Consider the following 12,126-nt stretch of genomic DNA (forward strand, 5'->3'; position numbering starts at 1 on the left):
CGAAAAAGGCATCCGGCAAAGAAAACGAGGCAAATTCGCTGTCACGTAGGCTCCGGTTAAAAGTTCCGAGAAGTAGAAAATAAAAGCTGACGGGTTGAAGCAGAAATGTATCAGAAAACCAGCACTGTTCACGAGCATGACTATGGGGCCGGGGTCGGCGGCCTCTGTATCACTAGACGGCGGGCCGGGCTGGCGGCGCCTGCCGTCCCAGCCGACAGCCGACAGCCGACAGCGCTCTCACGCCGCCGCTGGTGCCGTCCACAGTCTGGAGCAGACCCGCACCGGCTGGAGGCGCGCGCGGCGCCGGCGCCGCTCCCTGCGTCAGACCAGCTCCAGTCGTGGGAAGGCCAGGCGCCGCTCCAGCCAGCGGGCCGCCGCCAGCAGGCGCCGCTCGCCCAGCGGCGGCGCCATCAGCTGCAGGCTGATCGGCAGGCCGCGCGACGACAGGCGCACGGGCAGGCTGACGGCGGGCACGCCTGCGGGCAGCGTCAGGCGGCGTCAGGCGCGCGCCACGCCGCCAAGCCCATCAAGTGGCAGCACGGCGTGTGGAAGCCCGTGGCGTCCGACACGAAATCGGCCGCTGACGAGAAGGACGGCGGCGGGCGGCGTCAAGCGCGCGGCGCGAGCCGACCCGCCCGCTGGCGGCATGGCCTGTGGCGACCGATGGCATCGGACACAAGCGCGGCGACGGCTGACGAGGGCGACGATGGCCGGCCGGCACCAGGCGCGGCCAACTGCTGAAGATCCCGCCGGCAGACCAGCAGCTGATGACGTGCCGTTAGAGGCGACATGGCAGGGGTGACGGGTATTACTCATGTGGCATTGAGGCGCCGTTGCTGTCATGTGAAGCACGGCTACAAACTGAATAATAATGGAGGCCGACGAACACCATCGCTGCCTTTCTGGGAGGACCTGGCCACGCTAGCAGAGCCGCGAGTGGACGGCGCAGTGGAGCGACGCGCTCCTGGACTGAATCGAGCGGTGAGCACGCGCCCCGCCGCCGGACACCGCCCGCCGCCCCTCCAGCCGCCAGAGCGGCCTCCACACCGGGCGCTCTGCCGTCCGCAGCACCACACCACTTCCACCCGCAGCGCCAACGCCACCTCTGCCCGCAGCGACCGACCAGTCACCGCGCCCTGACACCTGAGCCGTCGCCCCCCGCCCGCCAGCGGCCTGCGCGGCGCGCCTCTCACCGGCCATGTTGGCCGGCTGCGTGCAGTAGTCGAGCGCGGCCGTGTTGGTGCGGCTGTCGCGCTGCACAAACTCCGAGTGTAGATGGCCGTCGGTGAGCGTGACCGGCGTGAGCAGCAGGTGGCAGCCGGCCCGCCATGCCAGCTCGAAGTCGCGCTGGATCAGACGCCGCACACGCATCGCCTGCACCATGTAGTCGTCGTAGTGTCTGCCGAGGCGAGGGCGCTATGAGGAGGTCGGGCTGGCCGGGACGATGCAGCATCGGACGACATAGGACACGGCTGGGCAGGAAGCCACGAGATCCCTCCGACTGACCACCAGACTGTGCAAGGACACCCGCCAACGTCGGCTCCGCACTCTCAGCAAGCCACGCGCCCGCGCGCCACTGTCAACGGCGGGATTCGCACTCTTCACAGCCTCATCTGCATCCCCGGGACAGGGGCCATTCTTGCCATACGAACGCTCTCGAGGACGTGAAAGGAAACGGCACGGTAATACCCAGATTCTGCCTTTCCGGCGAACACAACCCGTACCGCGACAGAGCGCGCACGTCCTAGGTCCTAGGTCCGGCGTACAAGACTGATCGATGCGGCCTGCCCTACCCGGCTCAGCGCTCGGTCAGCCCCGCCCCGCCCAGCTCAGCGCTCGGTCAGCCCTGCCCTACCCGGCTCAGCGCTCGGTCAGCCCTGCCCTACCCGGCTCAGCGCTTGGTCAGCCCTGCCCTACCCGGCTCAGCGCTCGGTCAGCCCCGCCCGCCCAGCTCAGCGCTCGGTCAACCCTGCCCCGTCCCGCTCACCTCCGCAGAAGGAAGTAGTTGCCGGCCAGCACGCGGCCGCGCACGACCTCGTTGAGGGCGCGGCGCCGGCCGTCGGCGTACATCGCTTCGGTGGAGGCGTGCTCGGTCGAGCGGAAGCCGAACTCGACGCCGTCGTAGCGGGCCATGTTGCTGGCCACCTCCGCCGCATTGAGCACGCTGTAGCACGCGATCGAATGCTGTGTGTGCGGCAGGCTCACCTGGAAGCCGGGTCACGCCAGGTCAGGTCAGGCGGCGCCGACAGATGGGCGAGGCGGGAGGAGCGGTGGCGTCCTCGGGTCATGGGGACGCAGGAGCGGCACCATTGATGGGAGTTCACCGGAGGAGAAGACGACACGGGATCAGTACGGTTACGCCACGTCGCGGGACACGGCGGCGTCCTAGCGACGAGAGAGAGGAGAGACGAGATGCCAGGAGAGAAGAAAAGAGCCGGGCTGGCTGGCCGTTTGAGGCCGGAAGAAGCGGGGTCGACGCCATAGCGAGCGGGGCACGCCCTCTTTCCCGGTGGGTCAGCAGCGGCCCCGGGCAGAAGACGGCGCCCGCGGCACGGCTGGCCGGGAGGCGAGGGACAGCACCACTCCGGGCCATGCGGAGCATCATCACGTGCCGGCCGGCAGGGCGCTGATGGCGTGCGACCGAACGGAGCAGCGCGAACGTGGGGGGGGGGGGGGGCAAATGGCAGCAACGGAGCACAAGGTCGTAAGAGCACCGCCATGACAGAAATGACAACGTACATTGAGAGGCCCCGTGACTGGGAGAGTATGAGCCCGACCATTGACATATCAGGTGCACTCGCACGGCGTGAAAAGAGGCCTGGTGCCGTGCTGGAATACGAGTATTAAGATAGTGATACAGAGGCCTACGAAAACACTCGCCACCCTCAGAGTAGGCACGGTCAAGGTACGATGGCTTGGTTAAGCCGCTCTGCTACGGGTGCGTTACGAGCATGCAGCCTCCAAAATGATATTTTTATGGGTAGCTGTTTTTTTTTGTCTGCTACCGAATAACCAAGCATTCCTCCAACGTACAGACCTCGCTATGTTTCCACCAGCTGCCAGTGATAAGTTGGCAGCTGTCTGGTCGGGTATCACATGCGCCATCAAACCCAAGGCAGGGGCCTTACTCCCGGACCAAGCCCCTGGCCGACGTCTCTCCTGACCCAGTGTCAGCCAGTGTCTCCCCCAGCCCCTCTCCTGACCCAGCGCCGGCTGGTGTCTCCCCCCTCCCCCAGCCCCACTCCTGACCCAGCGCCGGCCGGTGTCTCTACCGGCGTCTCTCCTGACCCAGCGCCGGCCGGTGTCTTTCCCAGCCTCTCTCCTGACCCAGTGCCGGCTGATGTCTCCCCCCCCCCCGTCCCCCAGACCCTCTCCTGACCCAGCGTCGGCCGGTGTATCGATCTGCGCGGCCGCCTCGGAGCGGCGCATCTCCTGCCCGGCGGCGGTCGGCGCGACGCAAGAACCCGGCCATGACCGTGAGCCTGAGCGGCCCCCGCACGCGGACGCCGGCGCCGCCGGCCGGGGCGACAGCTGTGACGACGCGCACCGCAGCCGAGTGAGGTGAAGTGAAGTGAGCGGGCGCGGGCGGCCACCGCCAACAAGAAGCGTGCGACGCCCGCCATGTCCCACGGACGTGGCTTAAGAGCGTGAGCGCAGGAAACGCGAGACATAAACCGGAACCGAGCGGGAGAGCAGAGAGTCAGGCGAGTGGCAGGGCGCGCCGGGTCGGCCTGCGGGCGGCATGGCCGCCGAGTCGTTCGAGTCGGAGCGGTGCGCGCCGCAGCTGCACCGCTCGCCGCGCGAGGAGGCGCTGGCCGACTACCTGCGCTGTCTGTGCTCCGTGCACGGCCGCTACTGCGGCCAGGTGGTGCCGAGCCCGACGCCGCCCAGCCAGCTGCGCCGGCTGCGTCTCCTCAACTCGCTGCGCGCGGAGCTGACGAAGACAACGATCAACTGGCCGCCGGACCTGGCTCCTCCCCCGCCTCGCGACGACACTCTGCTGCTGGCGCTGGTGGCCGGCGCCATCCTGGCGACCCTGCTCCTGTTCCTGCTCGGGCTCTGCCTGGTCGTACGCAGGCGCGCCGCCGCGCCCGGCGCCGACGCACGCTCGCGGTCGTGGTCGCCGGTGGCGGAGCCCGCGCGCGCGCCGCCGGCTGTGGCGCGTCTCGACCGCCAGATCGTGCGCCTGCCTGACAGGTGGGTGGGATACGGCGCCCGAAGCGGGGCGGGGATGACGCGAACGGGCGCTTGACACGCGGTGCTGACGGCGGCGGGCAATCCGTGCAGTCACGTGTTCACGTGGGCACGCAATGTGGGGTGCACGAGGATCAGAATGGAGCGGAAAAGAAAAAAAGCATTTTGGCCCTGAACTTTCGGAGAAACGGAGGAATGTCTTTAAAAATAATAGGCATTCTCGATGGCACTTCCAACCAAATCTTTGCGCACTTACCTCTAGGGCCGCGAAAAGCAACCGTGCACGAAGCAATCCACGTGACCACGGCTCGGTAACATGGTACTGATTCACCCAGTGCCCGCAAACCTACCGGCTGTTCGCCTGGTTGAATCTGAACGCATGCTCACGTCGGCGTCAGCGCGCGTGACTGACCGTCAGCGCATGTGACTGACCGTCAGCGCGCGTGACTGACCGTCAGCGCATGTGACTGACCGTCAGCGCGCGTGACTGACCGTCAGTGCATGTGACTGACCGTCCGCGCGTGTGTCTGACCGTCAGCGCATGTGACTGACCGTCAGCGCATGTGACTGACCGTCAGCGCGTGTGACTGACCGTCAGCGCATGTGACTGACCGTCAGCGCATGTGACTGACCGTCAGCGCACGTGACTGACCGTCAGCGCATGTGACTGACCGTCAGTGCACGTGACTGACCGTCAGCGCACGTGACTGACCGTCAGCGCACGTGACTGACCGTCAGCGCATGTGACTGACCGTCAGGGCATGTGACTGACCGTCAGCGCACGTGACTGACCGTCGGCGTTTGTGTTCACCCCGCGGCCGTAAGCCTCAGCACTAACGATCCGCCCCGGCCGCAGGGACACCGAGCGGCGGCCGACGGCCGCTCCCCCACCGGCGAGTGACGCCGCCGATCCGCCGCCGCCCTACCCGTCGTCGCCGCCCGCCGCCGAGGCGCCGCCACCCTCCTACCAGGACGCCTGCACCGTCATCTACTGCTGAGCGACGGCGGCGGCGCAGGCGGTGGCCCTACGCCGCCGTGGACGGCCAGGCACCAATGCGGGGGCTTTTAAGGATCTCGCAAAACCGACGATCTCAGAGAACGTTTTTGTCGAAGGGTTATCTGGGCGCTGTAATCGTTGTAAAAATATCCAGCCATGTCTGTTTAAACACATATACCATCGCGCTGTGAGCGGCACAGGCCGCAGCAACGCGGGTAAGGGGATGCACGTGCTGTCAAACCACTGCTGAGCACCAGGTCTTCCTTTCACCTCCACGGAGAGGCAATGTACACGGACTGGAGCAGCACCGCCATCCAATGGCGCAGGGGTCTGGTCTTCACGTTGTGATGTGTGCCAATGATCCAACGCCCAGAAGACGCCACCTGTTTTCACCCTGCGATGAGTCGCTGCGGTGGTCTTTTATGTACGTGAGCACAGCATTTGGATAGCAACACTTCATTTCTGCCCAGGCAGCAGTACTGTGGATGGTCCACCTTACGTTTACACAACTAGTTATTTTGTGCAAACAGGCAGCAAAAAATTATTGGTAGTGGCAGGGGCTGAGCGCAGATAAACCTCAATTCCAAGATGTGACAAAGCGCAGAAGTGCAGTTCCCCGCTCATCTAAAGTGTCATTACAGAACAGGATGCTAACTGCTCCCCTTCGTGCTTCTCTTTCCGGCGTTCGGCACGCGCCTGCTGAAACCGGACGGCTGGCGGACTGAAGCGCCGTGATGTTCAGACACTGCTAACGATACTGAGTGACCCCTTCTACGGGCCAGGCCCCAGTAGTGGCAAGTACGATCTGCCGTCAAGCTCCTCGCGTGAATCTGGAGCTCCGCGTGCATCACCATTCCGCCTAGCCAACCACAAGCAGCGGTATGACTGTTGAGAGGACACCACTGCACTATCGCGATATATTCCTCTCTAAGTGTTTTACAAGAGCTTGCGGGCTTGCTTCGCTGAGTGACGGAGCTGACTCGCTGAAAGCGCACGGAAAGTCTGTGTCGTTCTACGAACGACTTGTGCTTGCCATTTGATATCGTGATGCGCTCAAACATCATTCCTAGGATTTTCAGTAATCCTGTTGCCAGAAATTGTTACATAATATCAGTATGAAATCTGCTGAGTGGTTTCAGGTGAACTGTGTGGCCTGTGGTGTAAAATGTCGGATGTGCGAGCTAAATGTTGGCGGGTCTCAGCCATTTTTACAACTTCTTTCACTTTTCACGCTGGGGTTCCTCCAAAACAATTAACCCGCCTTCCCAGAAGCCCAATAAAAACTTTTCCCACAGCCACTTGCAAGGCGAGGGCTTCCAGGCAGACCGGATACCCAGAAGGCCAGTGAGGGTGATAGCGCCAGCCAGCGCAGAGCAAACGACTAACAGTCAGGCAGGGTTGACAGCCTGGCTAGCCTGCTGCCACTGCCGTCGGTCCGCCGCCCCCGACCCCGACCCGCAGCGCTGACCTGGAGGCTGGAGCGACCCCCCCCCCCGCGTTCAGTGACTGTGTGAGGGGTGACTGACCTGCCGGACGGTGGCGCCGCCAGCCGCCCCCCCCCCCCGCGCTCAGTGACTGTGTGAGGGGTGACTGACCTGTCGGACGGTGGCGCCGCCAGCCGCCAGCTCAGCCGCCGCCGCCTCCCACGCGTCGAGCACCTGGCTGTCGACGCCGGGGCAGTGGTACTCGCGCGGCACGCCCACCACCAGGCCGCGCGCCGAGCACCGCTCCGCAAGCGCCACCGGCGTCCGCGCCTCCGCCACGCACGTCGAGTCGAGCGCGTCCGGCGCCGACAGCAGGTCTGCGGCGGGGGCGAGACGTGAGGACGAGAGGGGCTGAGGATGGGTGGACAGTGGGCATGCCGAGCCGACAAAGAGATCTTTGGAGATGGGACGTTCCCAGACATAGCTGACGGTGTCGACGGGATGGAACGATGTCGTCGCTCCTAAACATCGGCGGCATTGCGAACGATAAGGAGAGGAGATTGGCGTCACGCTCTCCGACGAGGCGTGAGGTGAATGTCGACGTGTTTGAGAACGGGTGCACGGGCGATCAACACTAGGCAGCCGGGTGCCAGAACGCAATATGGGTATCTGGAGCAGATAGCCAAATTTTTAACGACTTATCCATAGATATTATGTATCTTGAAAACCAGACACCAGTCGAGCAGCCATAGCAACATTCATAAACACAAAGCAACAGTCACAAAAATCAGTAAACCTCAGTAAGCTGAGCACACCAAGAACATGAAAGAACGTCTGCAACATGTCCCCGAACGCACCGCCGCCAGGTGCCCCACGTCCCCGCCGTGTGCCGGCGCGTTTCGGCGCCCCAGCTAGCCCAGCCCGGCCGGCCGACCGACCACTCACCGAAGACAAGCGCCGCGTCTGCCACGGTGCGGGCGAGCAGGCCCGGCGCGTCCATCGAGTGTACGAGCGGCACCAGGCCGTGGCGCGACAGCAGGCCGTAGGAGGGCTTCAGGCCCACCAGGCCACAGCTGGCCGCCGGGTTTCGTACCGAACCGCCAGTGTCCGAGCCTAGCGCGCTGTCGGCGGAGTGGCGGCGTCAGGGCGCGACGGGGCGGGACGGAACGCGGCGGACGCGGCGGACGCGGCGGACGCGGCGGACGCGGCGGGACGCGGCGGGACGCGGTGAGAAGCGGCGGGACGCGGTGAGAAGCGGCAGGACGCGGTGGGACGTGGCGGGACGCAACGGGACGCGACGGGATGCGACGGGACGCGGCGGGACGCGGCGGGACGCGGTGGGACGCGGTGAACGCGGCGGGACGCGGCGAGAAGCGGCAGGACGCGGTGGGACGTGGCGGGACGCGACGGGACGCGACAGGACGCGACGGGGCGCGGCGGGGAACGACAGGACGCGGCGGGGAACGGCGAAGAACAGCGGGACGCGACGGGATGCGTATCGGTGTCGACGGTGAAGCCGCTGCTGAGAGGGTAGTGTCGGATATCACACCAGTTAACGGCAGAATCCGAGAGTCCGGAGTCAGGCCGCTCGGCCCGGCCCGAACTGTCTGCCCGATGGAACGGCGAGATAGCTCCTCGGTTAGTTCCAGGGTGCAGAGGAAAACAACAGAAATATAAATGGCTCAGAACTCAGACCAAAGGACGTCTTCAAGGGACATGCTCACATGGAGAAAATTTCGCAAACTCCGGGTTGTATGCTGTAAACAAGCACTTCGTGCTGTAAGCCAAACTTGCTGCTAAAGGACTGTAAAGGAAAGGTTCACCTGGCCGACAATACATTACACAAAGCTTGATCCCGATGCAACAGAGACGGCGCTGCCACCTGAGCTCCCGCCAGGGATATAGAAGTCTTCGTCGCTGTCCCTAGGTGGCACTGGAGGATCTGTCGCAGGCTCCCTGCAACGGGATCGAAAACCTTGTTCGAAACGGATAAGCGAACACGATTACGGCTGCGAAAAGCTGTTTCAATGGTGGAGAGATACGCATGAAAGGTATTAGTTACAAGGTAGATAGCATTCACTATAGCATATAGCTATAACTTTTGATACAGCATTCAAGTATGTACTGAGACCGATTTGCTTTATTCTTTCTCGAGTTGAATGAAGACAGGTACAGCGTGTTGGGAATTTTAAGTAGGTTGCCGACGAAATCGGTAAATATCCGTCCCAAGGTCATCAGAGGACAACTAGCAGTGGCACTCACCCATACTTATAGCGTAGCTTGTACTTCACGTTTGATCCCCAGACGTTCTTCGTGGGTCCGAAGAAGCTGTCTACCGTTCCCACGCTGAAACAAGACCGCGACAGTGTCAGTCATCAGAGGGAAAGGAGCGCAACGCCGTTATTGGGGTTTGAAGCGATTTACCCCCGTGACACGGTATTTGCTGGCACTTAAAAAAGGAGCATCCAACGCAGGGCGCCGCGTGGTTGCAGGTGCTCCGCTGTCTTTGACGGAGGTGATGTTTGGAATCGAAACATTCCTTAACAGCTGCGTCTTCGCCCATATCTTGGAAAAATACGCTGCTGTTTTAGAGTTGATGTCATTCTGAGGACATTTGGATAACCACCCACGTAATACATAGAACACAGCACGCGTAGAAACCAGGTTACACAAACTAAAACAGAAATAAGTAATCGTGCAATCACGTCTTTGTGAGAAAGGAAGGCGTGTGCTCACGCCCTCACCCAACCACCCTCTTCCAAAACATAACGACAAACGTCACACTTCTTCCGCCTCGCTGCCCGTCCTCCCTGGGTCGTCGCTTCGCCGCCCGTCTTCTCCGGGCCGCCGCTCCACTGCCCGTCTTCTCCAGGCCGATGCTCACCCCATGCCGAACTCGTCCAGGTTGGTTTTGCCGATGAGGCAGGCGCCCGCTCGCAGCAGGCGTCGCACCACGCTGGCCGTGTATGGCGGCCGGAACTCGGCCAGCATGCGCGAGCCGCACGTGGTGGGCGCGCCGCGCACGCAGAAGTTGTCCTTGACCGACACCGGCACGCCATCCAGTGGCCCCAGCGGTTGACCTGCGTGGTCGGGGTCACGCGGCGCGGTCAGCCTCTGGGTCACCGAACGTCGACGAGGCGTGGTCAGATCATGATACAACTGTTGACACCTGTCACTGCCCTAGGCGGGAAGACAGCAGTTGTACAAGCTTTCGGCATCTCGTATTTTACCCTGCTAGCTGTGAGTGATGATGTATTCGAGGCAAGCGGGTGACCCACCTTGGCGTCTCCGTTCATCTGACTGTTGCGCTTGCTCTCTGGCCAGGTCGGCAGTGATCGTGACGAACGCGTTCAGATCCTTGGTCTGGTGAGCCCTCGCTAGGCAGTTCTCTACCAGCTCAGATGCAGTGACTTCACCGCTCTGAAGCCGTCGGCTGATCTGGGAACAGTACATCACTGCTTGGGATCTAGAGCAGCAAAACTATTACTCTGCTTAGCGCTTCCTCCACAGAATAAACATTACTTTTGGCATCATCGTGCATGCGTTATTGGGGCTTTAAGACACACTCAGCTGCTGAGGCTACATGGCGCCGCCTGCCTCTCACCCTGGCAAGAAGGGCGGGCGCCGCGGGGAACCGAACCCTGTACCTCTGGTTTCCCAGACGTGCAGTGGTCAAGACAGACGCGTTAACCACTACACTACCGGCACCCTTTTTGGCATCATCAAATTGAGGCTTTGGCTTTGATTTCATAAAAATGTGTTGTTACAGATACATGGAACCAGACACAGCATTGAACAGAAGAAAGGTAGGGCTTACAAACTAGAGCAGAACTAGCACAGAATAACTGAGCAGTCAGCACTTCAGCTTCAGTGTCACATAATGCACTGGCTGCATGGGCAACACCAATGCATGTATCCAGAGATTTTGAGTCCATGTACACATTTTAAGGCTTAAAAGCAATGAGCACGAGTGCAGGGGGCAGGAGGCGGGGGGACAGTGGCAGCCTCAGAATTGGTACAGCTTGGCATTTTGCACCAGACCCTGGAAGATGAGCCTGGCATCACCTAAAATATTTACCCCAACCCACACAACTGACCATCACCAGTCATGCCATGGGACTCTCCAGGGAATAGGTAACCTTATCACTGTTATCCAAGGATATTGCCACCTGATCAAAGAAACATATATGGTCATCTATGGCCCTGAATGTTTTCATCTGGAAAAGTTGAACATCCATGGTATGATAACATATGAAACAATATGAAAAAAACAAAACACTTGAGATCACCAGGTGAACTTGGAGTGACTTACTAGCACCTCTAAAAATGTCCAAAGTGCTTTGTGATTGACACTACACAAAGCTGTTTTTACATATCAAAACCATGCCACCCAATGAGCACAAGTTAGTGATAAGTCAGGTCCAATTGAGGTCAATTTCCAGGTCAAGTTTAGTGAAGAAAAGGCCTGCCATTACAAAAATTATGTTAAAATTAATTTGTACATTAGGTTGGCTACACTGGTGCCTGCTGCAAATGTGTGGCATCAATATCTTGGGTCTGAGACATGTGAGCTGAAGTCACATGTCCAGTTTTGGCTCCTGGGTATGATGACAGTCATGGGTACCACCTTCTAAAAAAAGGATTTTCCCCTTTCAATATTTTTAAAATTGATATGGCTCTCCAATAATTGCATGTGAATACCCTATGTCACATATCATCATTAGTACATGGCAAATCATTTATCTCTTTGATCCTCACATGCCACTATGCTGTATCATGTAGTATCCTTCCAAAAAAATGGAACAATAAAAATCTAAGTAATATAGACAGTAGCACCATGAATGAGAATATACCTTACCTGCCTAATGCTACCTGACAGCATTGCAAAAACAGCAAGCTCAAAATTACTTTCAACTGGAACCCCTGCAAATTAGACCCTGTATGTTATACACCAATATGGGGCATTTCTACTGTGTTGTTCTTAAACATTTGCATGTGGCATAAAGAAACATTATGTGGGTAACTATGGGCATTGAGGATGAATGCAAGTAAATTAAATAAACTGCTCGACTTTACAGGGCACAAGGCCGTGTAGAGGGTAAAAACTAAACGGACAAAACGGGATGGAAACACAGCAAGCCACGGTTGTGGACAACTTTGCTGACAAACACCGCTCACAGGCCGCTCAAATGAAGCTTCGAAGCGGAGTTACTGGGAAGTGGGCACAAAACGTAGAAAATCGGGCTTCAAAGAAGACGAGCTGGAAGACATCGCAGACACCTTTTTAAGTATAGCCCCCGCCGCCTAACCTCGAACCTTTTCACTACAAGGGCCCTGATATTGGTCGCATTGGTACGGACCGGTTTTTAATTGACACAAACGCGTCAAGTAACGCAAAAGTACTTCCATACCACAGATAATTATCGATATGGAAGCCACTTTTCTGGTTTCTCCAAGGGTTTCACGCTAAAGGGCCCGTCGTCAATTTTAGCTCTCGTCAGGTTCACGGAT

General features: G+C 59.7%; 1 protein-coding gene across 1 annotated transcript; it reads right to left on the bottom strand.

The window, feature by feature from the left end:
* Window positions 1-321: 321 nt before the first annotated feature.
* Window positions 322-11,919, bottom strand: LOC119102967 (glutamyl-tRNA(Gln) amidotransferase subunit A, mitochondrial). The gene is made up of 12 exons (XM_037226416.1): window positions 11,896-11,919; window positions 11,474-11,538; window positions 9,894-10,053; window positions 9,500-9,695; window positions 8,878-8,961; window positions 8,458-8,571; window positions 7,561-7,736; window positions 6,955-6,992; window positions 6,787-6,918; window positions 1,988-2,205; window positions 1,194-1,399; window positions 322-476 (listed from the first exon to the last, which is right to left on the bottom strand). Exons 2-12 carry the CDS (start codon window positions 11,495-11,497, stop codon window positions 322-324), a joined length of 1,503 nt encoding a protein of 500 aa, XP_037082311.1. The 5' UTR covers window positions 11,498-11,538; window positions 11,896-11,919.
* Window positions 11,920-12,126: the final 207 nt, after the last annotated feature.

This window comes from Pollicipes pollicipes, unplaced genomic scaffold, assembly GCF_011947565.3.
Source record: "Pollicipes pollicipes isolate AB1234 unplaced genomic scaffold, Ppol_2.1 Scaffold_5724;HRSCAF=6776_pilon_pilon_pilon, whole genome shotgun sequence".
In the NCBI taxonomy this organism is placed as follows: domain Eukaryota; kingdom Metazoa; phylum Arthropoda; class Thecostraca; order Pollicipedomorpha; family Pollicipedidae; genus Pollicipes; species Pollicipes pollicipes.

Coding starts and splice junctions, on each gene's coding strand:
- LOC119102967 (XM_037226416.1), bottom strand. CDS start 11,497: ATGCTGTCAGGTAGCATTAGGCAG. Junction 9,696..9,893: donor AGATGAACGGAGACGCCAAG/GTGGGTCACCCG, acceptor CCGACCACGCAG/GTCAACCGCTGGGGCCACTG. Junction 2,206..6,786: donor GCGGCGCCACCGTCCGACAG/GTCAGTCACCCC, acceptor CCCGGCTTCCAG/GTGAGCCTGCCGCACACACA.